The following is a 15,102-nucleotide window of genomic DNA, read 5'->3' on the forward strand; positions in this document are numbered from 1 at the left end:
AGAGAGCTGTAGAGAATGAAAACTGTAGAGGGAGATCGCAATTAAAAAATATCCAAGAATTAATTCTGTGCGTTGGGTGTACACACTGCTTTGATATGAAGAATTTTACGCAGTAGCGGAAGTCGTCGAGGGCCGCATCGAATATCGATTATGGATTTAGGAGTCTGGGTTTGGTTTCTGCTCTGTCATACGTCTTTAATCACTCGGGTTGTCTGACCGTAGCACACACACCTTTGTAGAGCAGGAGATGCTTTCTGTTAAGTTATGGTCTCGGTACGGCGTGCTAAATGGAGTGTTTCCTGATGAGTTGTCAGTGATCACAAACTACAAGTGAATGCGGTACACAGTGCGAGCTATTGACTGATCAATGCCCTTGAAGTACTGCCTGCGTACCACAAGAAACAGCTACATGTCAGAGAGATGCTGATGTTCGTGCTACGGACGCACTGGAGATTGCTGCTGCTTACGCTTCATGACTCCTTGTCGAAGGACCTTGCAGTAACGCGTACACTAATGTGTAATGTAGCATTAGGTACCGTCCAGAAAACAGTAAAAACGTACAGAGCACAATTACAGAACAAGCGTCATTTCAACTGCAAGAAAAGCATCACCTTGAATAGCAACTTACGAAAAACCGTGTCGCTTAATCTTACGTATTTTCCCAAGACCTTCGACAGAGAATTGTCAGCACATTGTTTATGAAGCAATAATTGTGTGTGTGTGGTGCGTGTGTGTGTGTGGGTGTTTTTGTTTTGGAAGGCGGAGGCCATCAAAGTACTTTCATTAAAGCGGTATTGTCGCACTGAAAACATTTTGTGAGTTGAATCTGGTAGTGTAAAATGTACATTGCAACTTGCCAATTAAAAAGCTAAAAATTCATTTCGAATCATTAGCATTTTATTTCAGAGCTCTCAGTTATGCATCTTGAAACATCGGTAGATAACAAAACTGTAAGTTATGCGCATTTATAAAAGTTGTGGTCAGGTAGAGAGCATAGAGAGCACCGGTCTTTCCAGAACGCACCACCTTGCGCATTGACTTGCAGAATATTTTGCAAATAGATGTAGTTGCTGAAAGGTGAGTGTCAAGAAACGAAGTAGCGTTCCGCCTGAGTAGCAAGATTAATCACTATAATGTCAGGGTCTTGAGTACGGAAAAATCTGCAAAACCTTCAGGGGACTGGGAGACTGTTGCCAAATCCTAGTCAGGCGCCCTGCTTTTCACTGAGGCTGCGTTTTAACGGGTTAGCGGGTGTATCGTTTGGTAGGAGTTTATCATTTCTTTTCCTCAAATAGACCGCTGACCTACCCATCCTAGAACACCTGAAGGCCGTATGAATTAACAGGTGGCTACATCGGCCACATCTGGAGGCTGGTATTCCTCTTCTGCTGCGATCTCTCTAATCATATCGTGTGACAGGTGGATTTATTATGTTTGCCAGCTAGGGTGGCCAAGCGGTTCTAGGCGCTACAATATGGAACCGCGCGACCGCTACGGTCGCAGGTTCGAATCCTGCCTCGGGCGTGGATATGTGTGACATCCTTAGGTTAGTTAGGTGTAAGTAGTTCTAAGTTCTAGGGGACTGATGACCTCAGAAGTTATGTCCCATAGTGCTCAGAACCAACTAACTATAGTGCTCAGAGCCATTTGAACCATTTTTATTACGTTTGTCTTTATTGTGTCGCTTACTATTATTTCTCTAAATTTTACGGGTAAGTTTTTGGCTACACAGCTGGTTTTCCAGCACTTCGATTACATTCTTACAGGAATCAGTTATTTTGCGAACATTTGCGCCGCACTCCTTTGTGAACACAAGATATCCGTTGTTGGTCTACTCTGTGTGGACTGCACACACTCAAGCAGAATTCAAAAGGAAGTGTTTTTCACGCTAGGCGCCAAGTCGACATCGCAGACGAGAGCGAGGCGACTAGTATCCGTCCATTAAAAAAAAACCGCACCAGCGCGGTTTCAAGTGGGCTCGCAGCCCCGCCCGTGCATTGTTTGCGCGCGGCTGCAGCCGCAGGTGGCACACAATGCGCCACGGTACGCCGGACTTCCCAGCTGGGCTCATTATCATTAGCCGGCCGCTCCCATTGTGTCCGCGCCGTGGGCAGACCGCCCGCGCCCCTGCGCGATAGGCAACTCAGCGATACGGAGCTGCTCGCTAGCCGCCCGCGGGTGACGGGGCCGTGTTGTGGCGGCATTGCGGTTCTAGGCGTCTGGCCCTCGTATTTTATTAAATTGTGCCGTTGCTCCAGAAATGTTATCTCCCTTATTTAACTAGGAAATCAAGACTTTGGTCGTTGGTACAGATACAAGAAAGACAATCATATGAATAAGACAGGACACAATGGAATAAATAAAATATTTCAGATACTTAGGCACCTATAACAGTAAAGGAACTTACACGTGCAAGGAAAAAATCAGAATTTTAGTGACTAAGCAAACATCCAACAGGAAGGTGAAAAAAGAGGAGTAAGTAGTAGTAGTAGTAGTAGTAGAAGAATAAGAAGAAGAAGAAGGCGAAGAAGAAGAAGGAGAAGGAGAAGCTACTATCTCATAAACTTAACAAGCAACTGAGAAAAAAACTTGTTAGATGTTTTGTGCTTTTGGAAGACACAGAAACATGGACATTAGGGATGCATGTGGGGCAAAGAGAAGGCGTGTGCATAGTTACAGTCATTAGATGGCTTCTGAATGGGTATCGTTGAACCCGAGCGTACGTAGGGTAGGTGTGAAGCACCCAATTCGTCAGTGATCAGGACACCCTGCTGGTGATGATGCCATCTGATTCCATGTTCAAGAGACTGCCACCTTACACCGTCCTATGTTACTTTTAATTTCTGTACTTTCTTACTTACAGATTAGCGACATTTTCTGTCAGAATCCACGTAAACTGGTTATTTATTCAGACGTTGGTTTCATTTCATTAGGAAATTTTAATTGTGTCTTTTACCTCTAAAAATGTGATCTAACTTCTACTGATTCCTCCGCGATACGGTATACGTATTATGTCCGAACTTGCTGATAAATAGGTGTGACAATGAAAAAGCTCTGCGCGTCGTTGTCGACCTAATTATACACCGAACTTTTATCTCTCTGTACATATGGCCTAATTGCAGTAATCACTAATTAAGGCCTTTTATTGGTTTATTTTTGTGTGGATGAAATACAGCGCTTGTACCGGTAATATCTCATGGTAATTATTTATCTGCCGCCTCACGCGTGCGCATTACGGTCTATTAGCTCCCTGTCTGTCGAATGTTTATTGATAACTGTGCCGTTCTCGATAGTAGTACAAATACGTGACTCACATATAGAGCACGCACCACTAATTTCTCTTACGTAAAAAAAACAGTCTATTGATACGAGACATTGCGCTACAATTGAGCAACACGATAGTGAATCCGAATGTCACGGACACTGATGGAGTCAAGTTGATGAGAAAACTGGTTGAAGGAACTGCAATCACCTGGAAAGCTAAAAAGTAGTTTTATCTCATCGATGTAGAAAAGTTGACTGCACACATGAAATACGAAACGGTATCTTACAAATAATAAGTGAAGAATTATTGGAAACCGTTACTAGAAAAATGAGCGAAGACAGCAGCATATTATTAACATTGTAGGATTAAAATTCTTTCCGGTGTTGAGTGTAAACAGACATAAAAAGAGGCAGATACGTGGAGGGCAGAATTTAGCTGTCAGAAGTACACTACTACTCGCAACCATAATACTTAAAACACGCATATAGCAGCGCAATAACTTGTGAAACGAGGTCAGGCAAGCAGGGATCGAATGCGCACGATGGATTGAAGACTGTGGCTGGTGCACCGGCCTGCCTTGTTGCGGTTTTTGGGGGATTTCCTACGCTCGTTTAGGCAATTTCAGGGCTGTCCCCCAATTTACGCCTCAGAAAATACGATACACAAACAGTTAAAATAGGGTCACACATAGAACAAAGTAGGTACAATTCACAAACAAGTAGTGGACGCGGCGTCCATCTCGGAGGCAACTGACGGTTGTCGCTGCAGGTAGATCATGTGGCAGTGAAGATGAATAGAATAACTTTATCAAATGTCGAGTAAGCAGAGCCCGTAATATATAAGATTAACGCTGAGGAGGAGGAGGAGGAGGAGGAGGAGAAGAAGAAGAAGAAGAAGAATTACTTGTGTTCTTACATGACAGGAGACTTTGGTTGTGAATTAAAATAGGAATACAGTGATATGACAATGTCAAATATCGAAATTAAGCTTTTCCCAAAATTGCAAAATGCGAGGTAATATAGCGCATGGCCATGGCAAAATAGCACAATCGGGAAGGGACTATGCTGTTCAAGCAGATGTGCTGGCAGTGATGTTTGGTGTAACAAAATAGATGACCATAGCTCCATGAAATATCTCAGTGATTATTAATACTAATTAATTCTAGCAAGTGGTGACTATTCACTAAAATGCCAGAGCATTCGCGTAGTATAACAAAAATCTGTAGTCGGCGGTAATAGATCCGTCCCAGGTTCTATAAAAGTCAAGGACCTACAGATCAGTTGATACAGCTTGTTCCACTAAGAAGAATAAAAGTTCTTGGAACTAGTCAGTGGAGCTAATTAAGCGCGCGGTCCACGAAATTCGGATTTCGGAAATAAATTTTTGTTCAAGTCTTATCGTTATTATACGAGACACTATACAGATGTGATAGTAACCCGTTTCATTAGAAACTTCTTCAACAGGTGATGAGAATGGCTACGGGAAAATAGTGGGACTAGGACCCACTTCGTCCACATTTGGTGCTCTCTCGTGGTATACAGACAACAGCGCAACGTAGTGAATCAACGTTTCAACTGCTGGTGTTTCTGTTGCCAGGAACTCTTTCGGTTTATTTGTTTCCTAAATACACTCCTGGAAATGGAAAAAAGAACACATTGACACCGGTGTGTCAGACCCACCATACTTGCTCCGGACACTGCGAGAGGGCTGTACAAGCAATGATCACACGCACGGCACAGCGGACACACCAGGAACCGCGGTGTTGGCCGTCGAATGGCGCTAGCTGCGCAGCATTTGTGCACCGCCGCCGTCAGTGTCAGCCAGTTTGCCGTGGCATACGGAGCTCCATCGCAGTCTTTAACACTGGTAGCATGCCGCGACAGCGTGGACGTGAACCGTATGTGCAGTTGACGGACTTTGAGCGAGGGCGTATAGTGGGCATGCGGGAGGCCGGGTGGACGTACCGCCGAATTGCTCAACACGTGGGGCGTGAGGTCTCCACAGTACATCGATGTTGTCGCCAGTGGTCGGCGGAAGGTGCACGTGCCCGTCGACCTGGGACCGGACCGCAGCGACGCACGGATGCACGCCAAGACCGTAGGATCCTACGCAGTGCCGTAGGGGACCGCACCGCCACTTCCCAGCAAATTAGGGACACTGTTGCTCCTGGGGTATCGGCGAGGACCATTCGCAACCGTCTCCATGAAGCTGGGCTACGGTCCCGCACACCGTTAGGCCGTCTTCCGCTCACGCCCCAACATCGTGCAGCCCGCCTCCAGTGGTGTCGCGACAGGCGTGAATGGAGGGACGAATGGAGACGTGTCGTCTTCAGCGATGAGAGTCGCTTCTGCCTTGGTGCCAATGATGGTCGTATGCGTGTTTGGCGCCGTGCAGGTGAGCGCCACAATCAGGACTGCATACGACCGAGGCACACAGGGCCAACACCCGGCATCATGGTGTGGGGAGCGATCTCCTACACTGGCCGTACACCACTGGTGATCGTCGAGGGGACACTGAATAGTGCACGGTACATCCAAACCGTCATCGAACCCATCGTTCTACCATTCCTAGACCGGCAAGGGAACTTGCTGTTCCAACAGGACAATGCACGTCCGCATGTATCCCGTGCCACCCAACGTGCTCTAGAAGGTGTAAGTCAACTACCCTGGCCAGCAAGATCTCCGGATCTGTCCCCCATTGAGCATGTTTGGGACTGGATGAAGCGTCGTCTCACGCGGTCTGCACGTCCAGCACGAACGCTGGTCCAACTGAGGCACCAGGTGGAAATGGCATGGCAAGCCGTTCCACAGGACTACATCCAGCATCTCTACGATCGTCTCCATGGGAGAATAGCAGCCTGCATTGCTGCGAAAGGTGGATATACAATGTACTAGTGCCGACATTGTGCATGCTCTGTTGCCTGTGTCTATGTGCCTGTGGTTCTGTCAGTGTGATCATGTGATGTATCTGACCCCAGGAATGTGTCAATAAAGTTTCCCCTTCCTGGGATAATGAATTCACGGTGTTCTTATTTCAATTTCCAGGAGTGTAGTTAACGGAGAGTTTAAGCATACAGCTTCTTGCATCCGATGATATGTCTCGCAGCAGAAGGCGAGACCATTGAGAAAATATTGCGGGTAGAACGACGGCCTGAACCCAAGAAACAAGGCGCGGCGGAATTGCTGTGAGAGAACGGACGCCTATGTGGGAGGACTTAAGTTCTAATCCCCTTCTGGTCAACCAGGTTGAAGTTTACAGTGGTTTCTCCAAAGCTACTCAGAGAAAACACGAGGATGGTTGTGATGAAAATGACACCACCGACTTCCTTTTCTGTCCTCCCCTGTTTCCGAACTCTGATGACCTCGTCATCGACATAATGTTAAACAGAAGTCTTCCTTCCTTCTCACTGACACCCAGAACCCGTTTACTACTCGAACTACATATTTCTTCGCCTATATTTTCGCAGGTGTCATTTGTTGATAGACGGGTACCGTATATTCATTTTTGCATCATATCAGCGATAAACTGAGCTTGGGCCCCTTAGATCAGAGAGCTTATTGAGAACCTTTCCCCCTCGTCCTAAGCCAAGGAGTTGTGGTACCCACATAGAACAGATATTTTTCATGTTAAAGTTGGGCTGAAGAATCACGTAGAAAGGCGCGACGGTACTTTCATCTCTCTCTGAACTTCCTACATCTGCCGTAGTAAAGAGACAAATACGACTGGTTAACATACTACAAGCTGAAGTGGTCCACACGATCTCAGCAATGTTGTTAAGCACAGGAGACATGACCTCGAAGCTGTGAATGATTATTACTCTTCAAGAAATAACTATTCCATAAGACAGGTCTCAAAACTACTTCCTTTCGACGAAATATGTTTTGGTGCGATCTGATTAACGATTGAGTAAAAATGATGGGCTGTTTTAAACCATCAGAAAAGCAAGTTGAGTCATTTCCGTACTGAACCTCGCACTGTCTACCTTCAGTGGTGTGATCATAGACGGCAGTGTAGTAGGAAAGCGTTACGTACACGTGTGCTCAACAAGTCAATAGACGGTGCGAGGCGCCATACTGCTGAGCTGCTGTATTACTCCATACGTGTGGGGTGAAGGAAGAAAGACCGCATCTCTTGCTACCGATCACAATTTCCCTTATCCCATTCTCGTTCATACGCGAGATATGTGTCGGACAATTTATACCGAATATCGCTTCTCTAAACTTAACCAATACAATTTCCAGAGAGAAGCATGACCATTCTCCCAGTATTTTCACTGAAAGTTTCAGGCCCATCTATGTCGTACTTAAGCGTACAATATACTCTCTTGCTACTAACATAGCAGCGCGCCTCTAAATACCTTCTTCGTCTGCTGCTACGCCTACCGTCCATTGCTGTGACGAATCCGGACTGCGGGAAAGCTTTAGCTGTTCGGCCGTCCCTTGTGAATTATGCTCAAGAACTGAACGGTAGGCGCCGTTCTAAAACCCTTTTTCGTAAGTGATATTATGTGGACATTGTAAATGTGTTCAAATAACTTACGAGAACGCAGCCGGGTGACTTCGTATACAACTGCCTACATATCGACAGGCGACCACCCTCTCATTTTCAAGGCAAAACCACAGCAAGAAAGCGCTGTGCGAGGATATAAAAACCTAGGTTTGCAGAACAACCCTGGAAAGATAAGAAACACACACACACACACACACACACACACACACACACACACACACACACACACACACACCGTAAACAGTAGCTTCGCCACACCAACGAAGGCACCCGCCTTACACTAACCAAAAACGTTCGTAGGAACCTAAAAGGACCGTAATCGTAGATGGAGGTCGGAAAACGAATTTCACATCATATTTACGCAAAATACGACCAGTTTTATCAGAAATTCTCCCTGTGTAAAGTAGAAACGCCGTGCTAACGGGCTATTATCATCAGTCACCCGGTGAACGGTTGGTCGATAGTCCAACACAGCTCTGATCTATTTTTCACTATATCCAGTCTGACGAAACGTCACCTGTTGGGACCATCTTGTTTGTTTGTTGTGGCATGTCGTATATTCGTCAGACTATCAGAAACGTGGAAGACCGGTATATTGAGCCTAAAGGTGTCACATGCTTACAACAGCCGAGACATAGGCTACTGCTGACCACTGCCGTGGAACCGGATATCCTATTAAACGTTCGAATACCAACACGGAGGTTGTGGACTGCACTTCCAGCTACTGGAATAGTGTTATTAAGGAAGCAGTTGAAATTAATTTCGCAAATAACCTTGTAAATACAGATGGAGGTTTCTGTATGCGTGCAGTGCCGGTCTCTCACGTCAGAAACGGAGGGACAGGGTTAATGCTACCTCACTTGTTGTCGAGTAATTTTCACTATGGATAGCAGGCCGCTGCAGCCGAGCGCTTCTAGGCGCTTCAGTCTGGAACCGCGCGACCGCTACGGTCGCAGATTCGAATCCTGCCTCGGGCATGGATATGTGTGATATCCTTAGGTTAGTTAGGTTTAAGTAGTTCTAAGTTCTAGGGGACTGATGAACTCAGATTTTTTCACTATGGGTAAGTTCTGGCGTCGGGCATATTTGGCTGGTGTGGTGGCGCTAGTGCATACATTGTGTGTGTGTTTTTCCGGAATTGTTCTGCAAACCGACGTTTTATGTTTGCTTGCACAGCGTTTTCCTGTTGCGGTTTTTTCCTTGAAAATAAGAGCGTGGTCCCATGACGAAATATCAATGGTTGTCGCATTCCCATAACTTATTTGAACGTTGTGTAACCAGAAGCAGCTCTCGGGTTATATTGTAAATGAGATTCAAGTGATGTAAATACATGAAATAGTCAGTTGTGTTCGGCGTAATGATAATCGCAGGATACTCCCTGTCACATTCATCACTTATGTTGTCACGGTGTCAGTAGCAGCCGTATAAACAGTATATTATTGTGGGTAATGCGCCAGTAAGAAATAAAAGCAAGTCCGAGACTAACGACGAACAATGAAGCAGCTCTCAATAAGGCTGAAAATATAGTATACCAAATAAGGCAATATTTTTAGGACAATGAATAACAGGCCGTAGGCACCTGCGGGACACGAGGGACTGACTCCAGCAGGGCTCTTCCACTTCTCCCCACGCAAGTACTTTCTTGAGCTGCACGCGGATCTGGATAGAGATTTCAAATCGCACAGCAGCAGTTTCCGGGAAGGTGCTTTGTTTTTTAGACAGATACCAAAACACGCAGTAAGGTTTCATACTTTCGGCATACCGTCTCAGAAATAAAGAAAGAATAAATCTAATCTTCCGGTAGATACCAACGAAAATGCCGAAGCAGGTAATTCCCTCCCAAATTTGCTAATTAGAGACTTTTCCCTCCCCACAACCACTACGCTATTTCCAGCTCCCTTGGAATTTGGCTAAGAGTAACGGCGCTGTACTCTGGTTAGGATATGAAAGAGTGCACTCTACTCTTCGGGGAAAAAAAGTAATGTTCGGGTCCACGCCGTGTACTTTTCATGAAAACCTCAGGATAAAATCATAACAAGTGTTCCGTATTAATATGTAAATTAATTATCAATATCTTTAATACAATGACTACACAGAGAGGTGTAATGATTACAGAACACACAAATCACAGGTTTGGAGCGTCTCTGGCCGCTATATGGCGATGGGCCAGCTACTAAATCGCTTTGCGTCGTATTTTCATATCATTTCCGACACTGCACTGCAATGCACTGAACTTTTGAAGCTTTTTGGTTTGCTTTCGACGCTATCTTTCCTGTGACTTGCATTTTCTGCTCGTATAATTGTGAGTATATTTGCGGGTCGTGGGAGTTGACATCTTTTAGTAATTCATAATTTTCTAACTAATATCGATTTTCATTTATTTCCCTGTGCCTATTTTTAATGTCTCACTCTGTGTCCTAGTAGTGCTTCGCAAACTCTTCACACTGACATCCCAATCAATGTCCCAGCCAAATGCGTTCCACACTACTCCAATTTATAACCTTACCCAAATGCATTTCGTGAGAATCATGGATCACGCGCATGTGTGATGAAGTAACCGGCAAAACAAGTACTGCACGACAGACAGATACAGAAATGATCTATCCGTTGTGGACTCCACCGTAGTTTACGCACTGCAGTAGAGTCTCGATATTTCGAGTCTCGGTATTACGAGTTTTCCATAAATATGAGCCTCATAAAAAAAAGATCTGCTATACAGTGTATCAGTCTTGGATTCGTTTCCCCCCTACCAGTAGCATAACACCTTAGAATCACTCACTCCCCTTGGTTATGTGTGTATCAATGACGCGACCCAGGCGCTTCTCCCGGTGTACTGGATCATTCAGTCTTGAGCAAGACAATTTGAAACGCAGTTCTTAAGTCATGGACAAAAATTGTACAGGAAAGTAAGCCTAACACATAAGCTGATATTTTGGCGATGAAGACAATCGCCCCTTGTGTAATTCAATCAGAAGTTTGTCAGACTGTGAAGAAGCGGAAAATGTGGAAATAACTGAGTTGTGAAATTCAGACCACAGTTGGAAGTTACAGACTCTTCTATAATAATGTTAGAATTTTTTTCTTGTGGTAGTTCATATCCTCGAAATGTTTTAAGAATGAAAACATGATCCAATCAGGCTGTAATCAATTTGTTTTCTGCGCTATTAGCCAGTTTCCTGTAACAACCGTTAAGCCTCACACCATATTTGACTAAATAGCCAATACACATGTACAGGCAGCCACACATCGTTTTGAGGTTCATGTGTAGTACAAATATTATCCAACTGTGCACACTGTGCACATGATTACGTCCGTTAGTAATACACGTACGTGAAACTTCGCTGCGTATGCACAGGAAAACGATGTGTACCTTTACATATGTACTTTACTTATGTACTAGCTACTTACTCAAATATGATGTAAAGCATGAGGCTTGTGATAAATGCCTGAAAATGACCGATGGTCCAAGTTAGCTAATAGCATAGACAAAAATTAAATTTCAGCCTGCTTGGACCATTTTTGCGTTCTTCGGTAACACCTGGTTATCACCCCAACGCAGTGTGAGAATACTGAGGATGATCAGACCGAGACTGAGCCGTTCATGAGTCACATCGGTGTCTACGCAGCACCTGAGGCCGCCGCTATGCTCAGCGTGGAACAACAGCTTGATGCGACACCAACTTCAGACATCCTGCTCTTCAGACGGTGGCGTTATATTGCCTGGCGGAAACGTTGCAGCTTCTAACAATACCACCACTTGCAAATTAGGTTAGAAATCAGATTAATAATGTTGCTCACGCAGCACATGTTCGCTTTATCGGGCAGCAACAAAGTTATTGACTGCGGATGGTATCGTCAGAATGAAAATAATGATGTCACTGTAAAAAAGTCATTAATTTGGCACCTATCTTGAATGGATTTCCACGTAGATTTCGTCGCAGTCGTTATGGCTCATCTTGTTGATTCTAGGGTGATTCCACTTCGACTGCTAAACGATCCAGATCTGTATTTTAGCAATATTTGAAGACCTTACAAATGCATTTTTCAGGAAATTCTTAATGATCAAACAATCCCAGATCAGAACAATGGTATGGTAGAAGTAACTTTTGACTTGGTGTTCACGATCCACATTTTTATTAAACTTCTTGTAAATTCACATACACTTCTTCTTAATTGTCACATCATAAAGAAAACAGTTTTGTATCAATCTTCATATATTTAATTTCCACTTTAACCAAACAAAAGACTTGACTGTTCTTTTACAAAGCGAAATAACAACTTAACTTCTGCAAAGTGAAACAAAGATTGCTCTGTGCGCATTCGCGCGAAAACGATTACAAGGAAGACAAAGATTATGACAGTCTCACAGAAATAAATACGCACAAGAACCGTATCACTGTAATATATCGATACATCAGAGTACCTATACATTAATAAAACCAAATGTGAATATTGTCAGAAAAATATATCTGTTACTTCGCAGAAAAGTAGTACGATATTAGTGGTATCGAGAACTGAGGTTGGAGTGCCGTAATGGTCACGTAAATAAAGAACTCTTAAAAGCTGCACCAAACGAAAACACTCCATCACTATTTGAGAAGCAGATTAACTTTGTTCTGCCAATGTAAATACCTATGTAAACCTTTTTTATGATAAAGTTCATATTTAGACACTTGTATTCTTTTCAAAATAATATTATTCCTTTCTTCCACACAAATTTCGATAGTCCGAGTTGCCAATTGTTCAAAGTGATCCCAGTCCTGTTCACATAGAATTGTCAAGACTCTACTGTATTAGCCTTGTAGTTAGTAGCTATTCAGATCTGGCGGTATTTTGTCAGACTTGCAAGTTCGACGAGCGAGTAGACGTTTTCATGTCAAAGTGTTGGAGAGAAAGTAACATAGTGCACCGATTATCTAAAGTATGTCACCTAGCTTCATGTATGCAGTTACCTTTATAGAAGCGCCTCAGTATGATAGAACCATCGTGAATGCTGAAACTGTTCCATATGCCTTCCCCTCTAAATGTTCGCAATGTTCTTGTTGTGCGTCCTATTCCGGGGAGACAGGAGACCACGGATATTCAGATCACCGAACAGTTTCCGATAATGTAGCACTAATATCGTAATCTGTATGGTTCTTTTCTTTTTTTTAGCTTTGATATTTCCACAGTGAAATCCGAGGCGCCAAGTAGAAGTACTAGCATAGTCGATGGCATATTTATTGCAACTGCGTGGGAGTGATACTCTAGAGTAGACAAGCAGTGTGACAGCAGCTGCGCTGTTGTGTTCATCTGACTGGCACCGGCTACTCGCCCCTGTGTTGCAGGACCCGCAGGCGAGCTACGACGTCAACAACCACGACGAGGACCCGACGCCGCGCTACGACCTCATCGACACCAACCGGCACGGCACGCGCTGCGCTGGAGAGGTCGCCGCCGTCGCCAACAACTCCGAGTGCGCCGTCGGCGTCGCATTCGGCGCCCGCGTCGGCGGTGAGTCCGGCCTAGAGGCGCCAGCTGCGACCGCACGGCGCTGCCAGCGCGAGACCACCAAGTCTCTGCCTTAGTCAGGTGCCGCGCGAACCGATCCGTAGCATGGGGGTGATCACGCGCATTGCAGCCGCGAGCTATGAAAGAGTCCGGGGTGTTGGCTGAGGACGAAATCAAAATGGAGTGCCGTGAGGAGAGGAGATGAGATGCAGACGCTACATGAGGCTGTGCGATAGGTATCACATCCGATGGCTGCTCTTTTCAGTACAGTAGTAGGCCCACAACATTGCACTGTGGTCGGAATCCTCAGAGACGGAGCCCAAGTCTCATGGGCTGCGCATCAAATTGACTGCTGATTCGCTTAACACCTGCAAACTTTTTCATGCTCCCCAGAATTCGAGTAACTGTCTCAGAAACATCGTAATTTGACGGGACACTTACTCTCCTGGTCCCGTAAACCGCAGTCGGTTTAGGCCTTCTGCCCTTGCCTTCCGCTGCCGCTGTTGGGAGCTGCAGTCTCCCGCCTCTCCACAGGTCTGTCGAGGGCTTTCTTACTGCTCTTCTTTACTTGCTCTGCCTTGTTATGATTCCAGGCAGAATGGTCAAACTCTCGAAATGTCTACAGAATCAACTCAGAACTGACATGTTCCTTACTATCCGAATATGCCCTTGATACTGCAGTTCCCTTCTTATCCGAAAAGAATCTTGTACTAATAATTAACGAGCAAATTTCCAAAGATATTTTATCACTCCTCTGAGACACCTTAAGAGATTATTTCGCCAGACTTCTATTTCTGCTATGTATATGCTGCAGAAAATGCACAAGCATTCGGATCTCTGTTACCGAAATTCTTTGTCACTATCTTCCTGTCTCTCAGTTGTGAAGAGAGACCAGCCGTCTAGAAACTGATACGCCCTCTTTTCACTGTCCACATGGAATTATCAGACGGAACTCTGATCCCGGTACCGAAACCGAATAGTGGTTGTAGTAGCAGGACTTTCTCCTACTCACATTCCTTAACGTCAAATATAATATCTTAGCCCGCATCCTCCACGTGCGTTTCCTCAGCGCTATTGGGAAAGCAATGCACACCGATCAGACCTGTTTAGGTGGCCTCAGCAACAGTCTTGCAGCGTTAGGAGCGTACTGCGACGGCAACTTTCTAAGCGGTGTAACCTGGAGGCTACGTACTTCTCAAGAAGGCACATTTTTGTTGTACTTGGGCGACCAAAATCACTGCGGAGATTGTAGGCATTAGGACCTGGTCCAGTACGAGGCCACGGATCCGACTGAACACCAAGAGAGAGAGAATTCGTCATAAAGGCACCCACGTTTTACATCTGCCGCTATTATTTTCCAGTAAATAAAGTCAGAAAAGACCTTGATCAGAATAGACGAAAATGAAATACAGTGATTTTTATTTTCTAAATTACATGTGACGATTAGAGCGTTGTGATTCCGTTTTTGCAAAGTGTTTGACGTACTTCTGGTTTTCTTCTTCGATAAAAGTGGGTATTTCATCCCATAGATGGAACGTACGAAATTATTCAATGACACATGAGATCATCGTAAGTGGCAGCAGCAGAAAATACATGTATTCGCCTCTCATATTTTTACACAATAAAAAAAAGCCTCTGTGTCACTGCCAGAGTCCTTACATAATGTACTATATTCTGGACGCGCTACAGGAGACGTAATATCACACTTGGTGGAGAATTGAAGTACTCTGATGCGAGAGTTGTTCTTTGTGGACGATGTAATGACTCCATGCTGAAACTGGAGCTTCGTAACGAATAAGGGTTTGCAGGTCACCGGACGTCTCTGGAGGCGAATACTG

The 15,102-nt window shown here is 44.8% G+C and overlaps 1 protein-coding gene across 1 annotated transcript in view; it reads left to right on the forward strand.

Moving 5' to 3' along the window:
• The window catches only part of LOC126199436 (furin-like protease 1), a 286,856-nt gene that overhangs the window by 181,375 nt on the left and 90,379 nt on the right, over positions 1-15,102 (forward strand). The window contains exon 4 of the mRNA XM_049936353.1: positions 13,102-13,267. Within this exon, the coding sequence (XP_049792310.1) occupies positions 13,102-13,267 (166 nt within the window). The remainder of the gene's footprint in view (positions 1-13,101; positions 13,268-15,102) is intronic.

This window comes from Schistocerca nitens, chromosome 8 (genome assembly GCF_023898315.1).
Source record: "Schistocerca nitens isolate TAMUIC-IGC-003100 chromosome 8, iqSchNite1.1, whole genome shotgun sequence".
NCBI classification, from domain to species: domain Eukaryota; kingdom Metazoa; phylum Arthropoda; class Insecta; order Orthoptera; family Acrididae; genus Schistocerca; species Schistocerca nitens.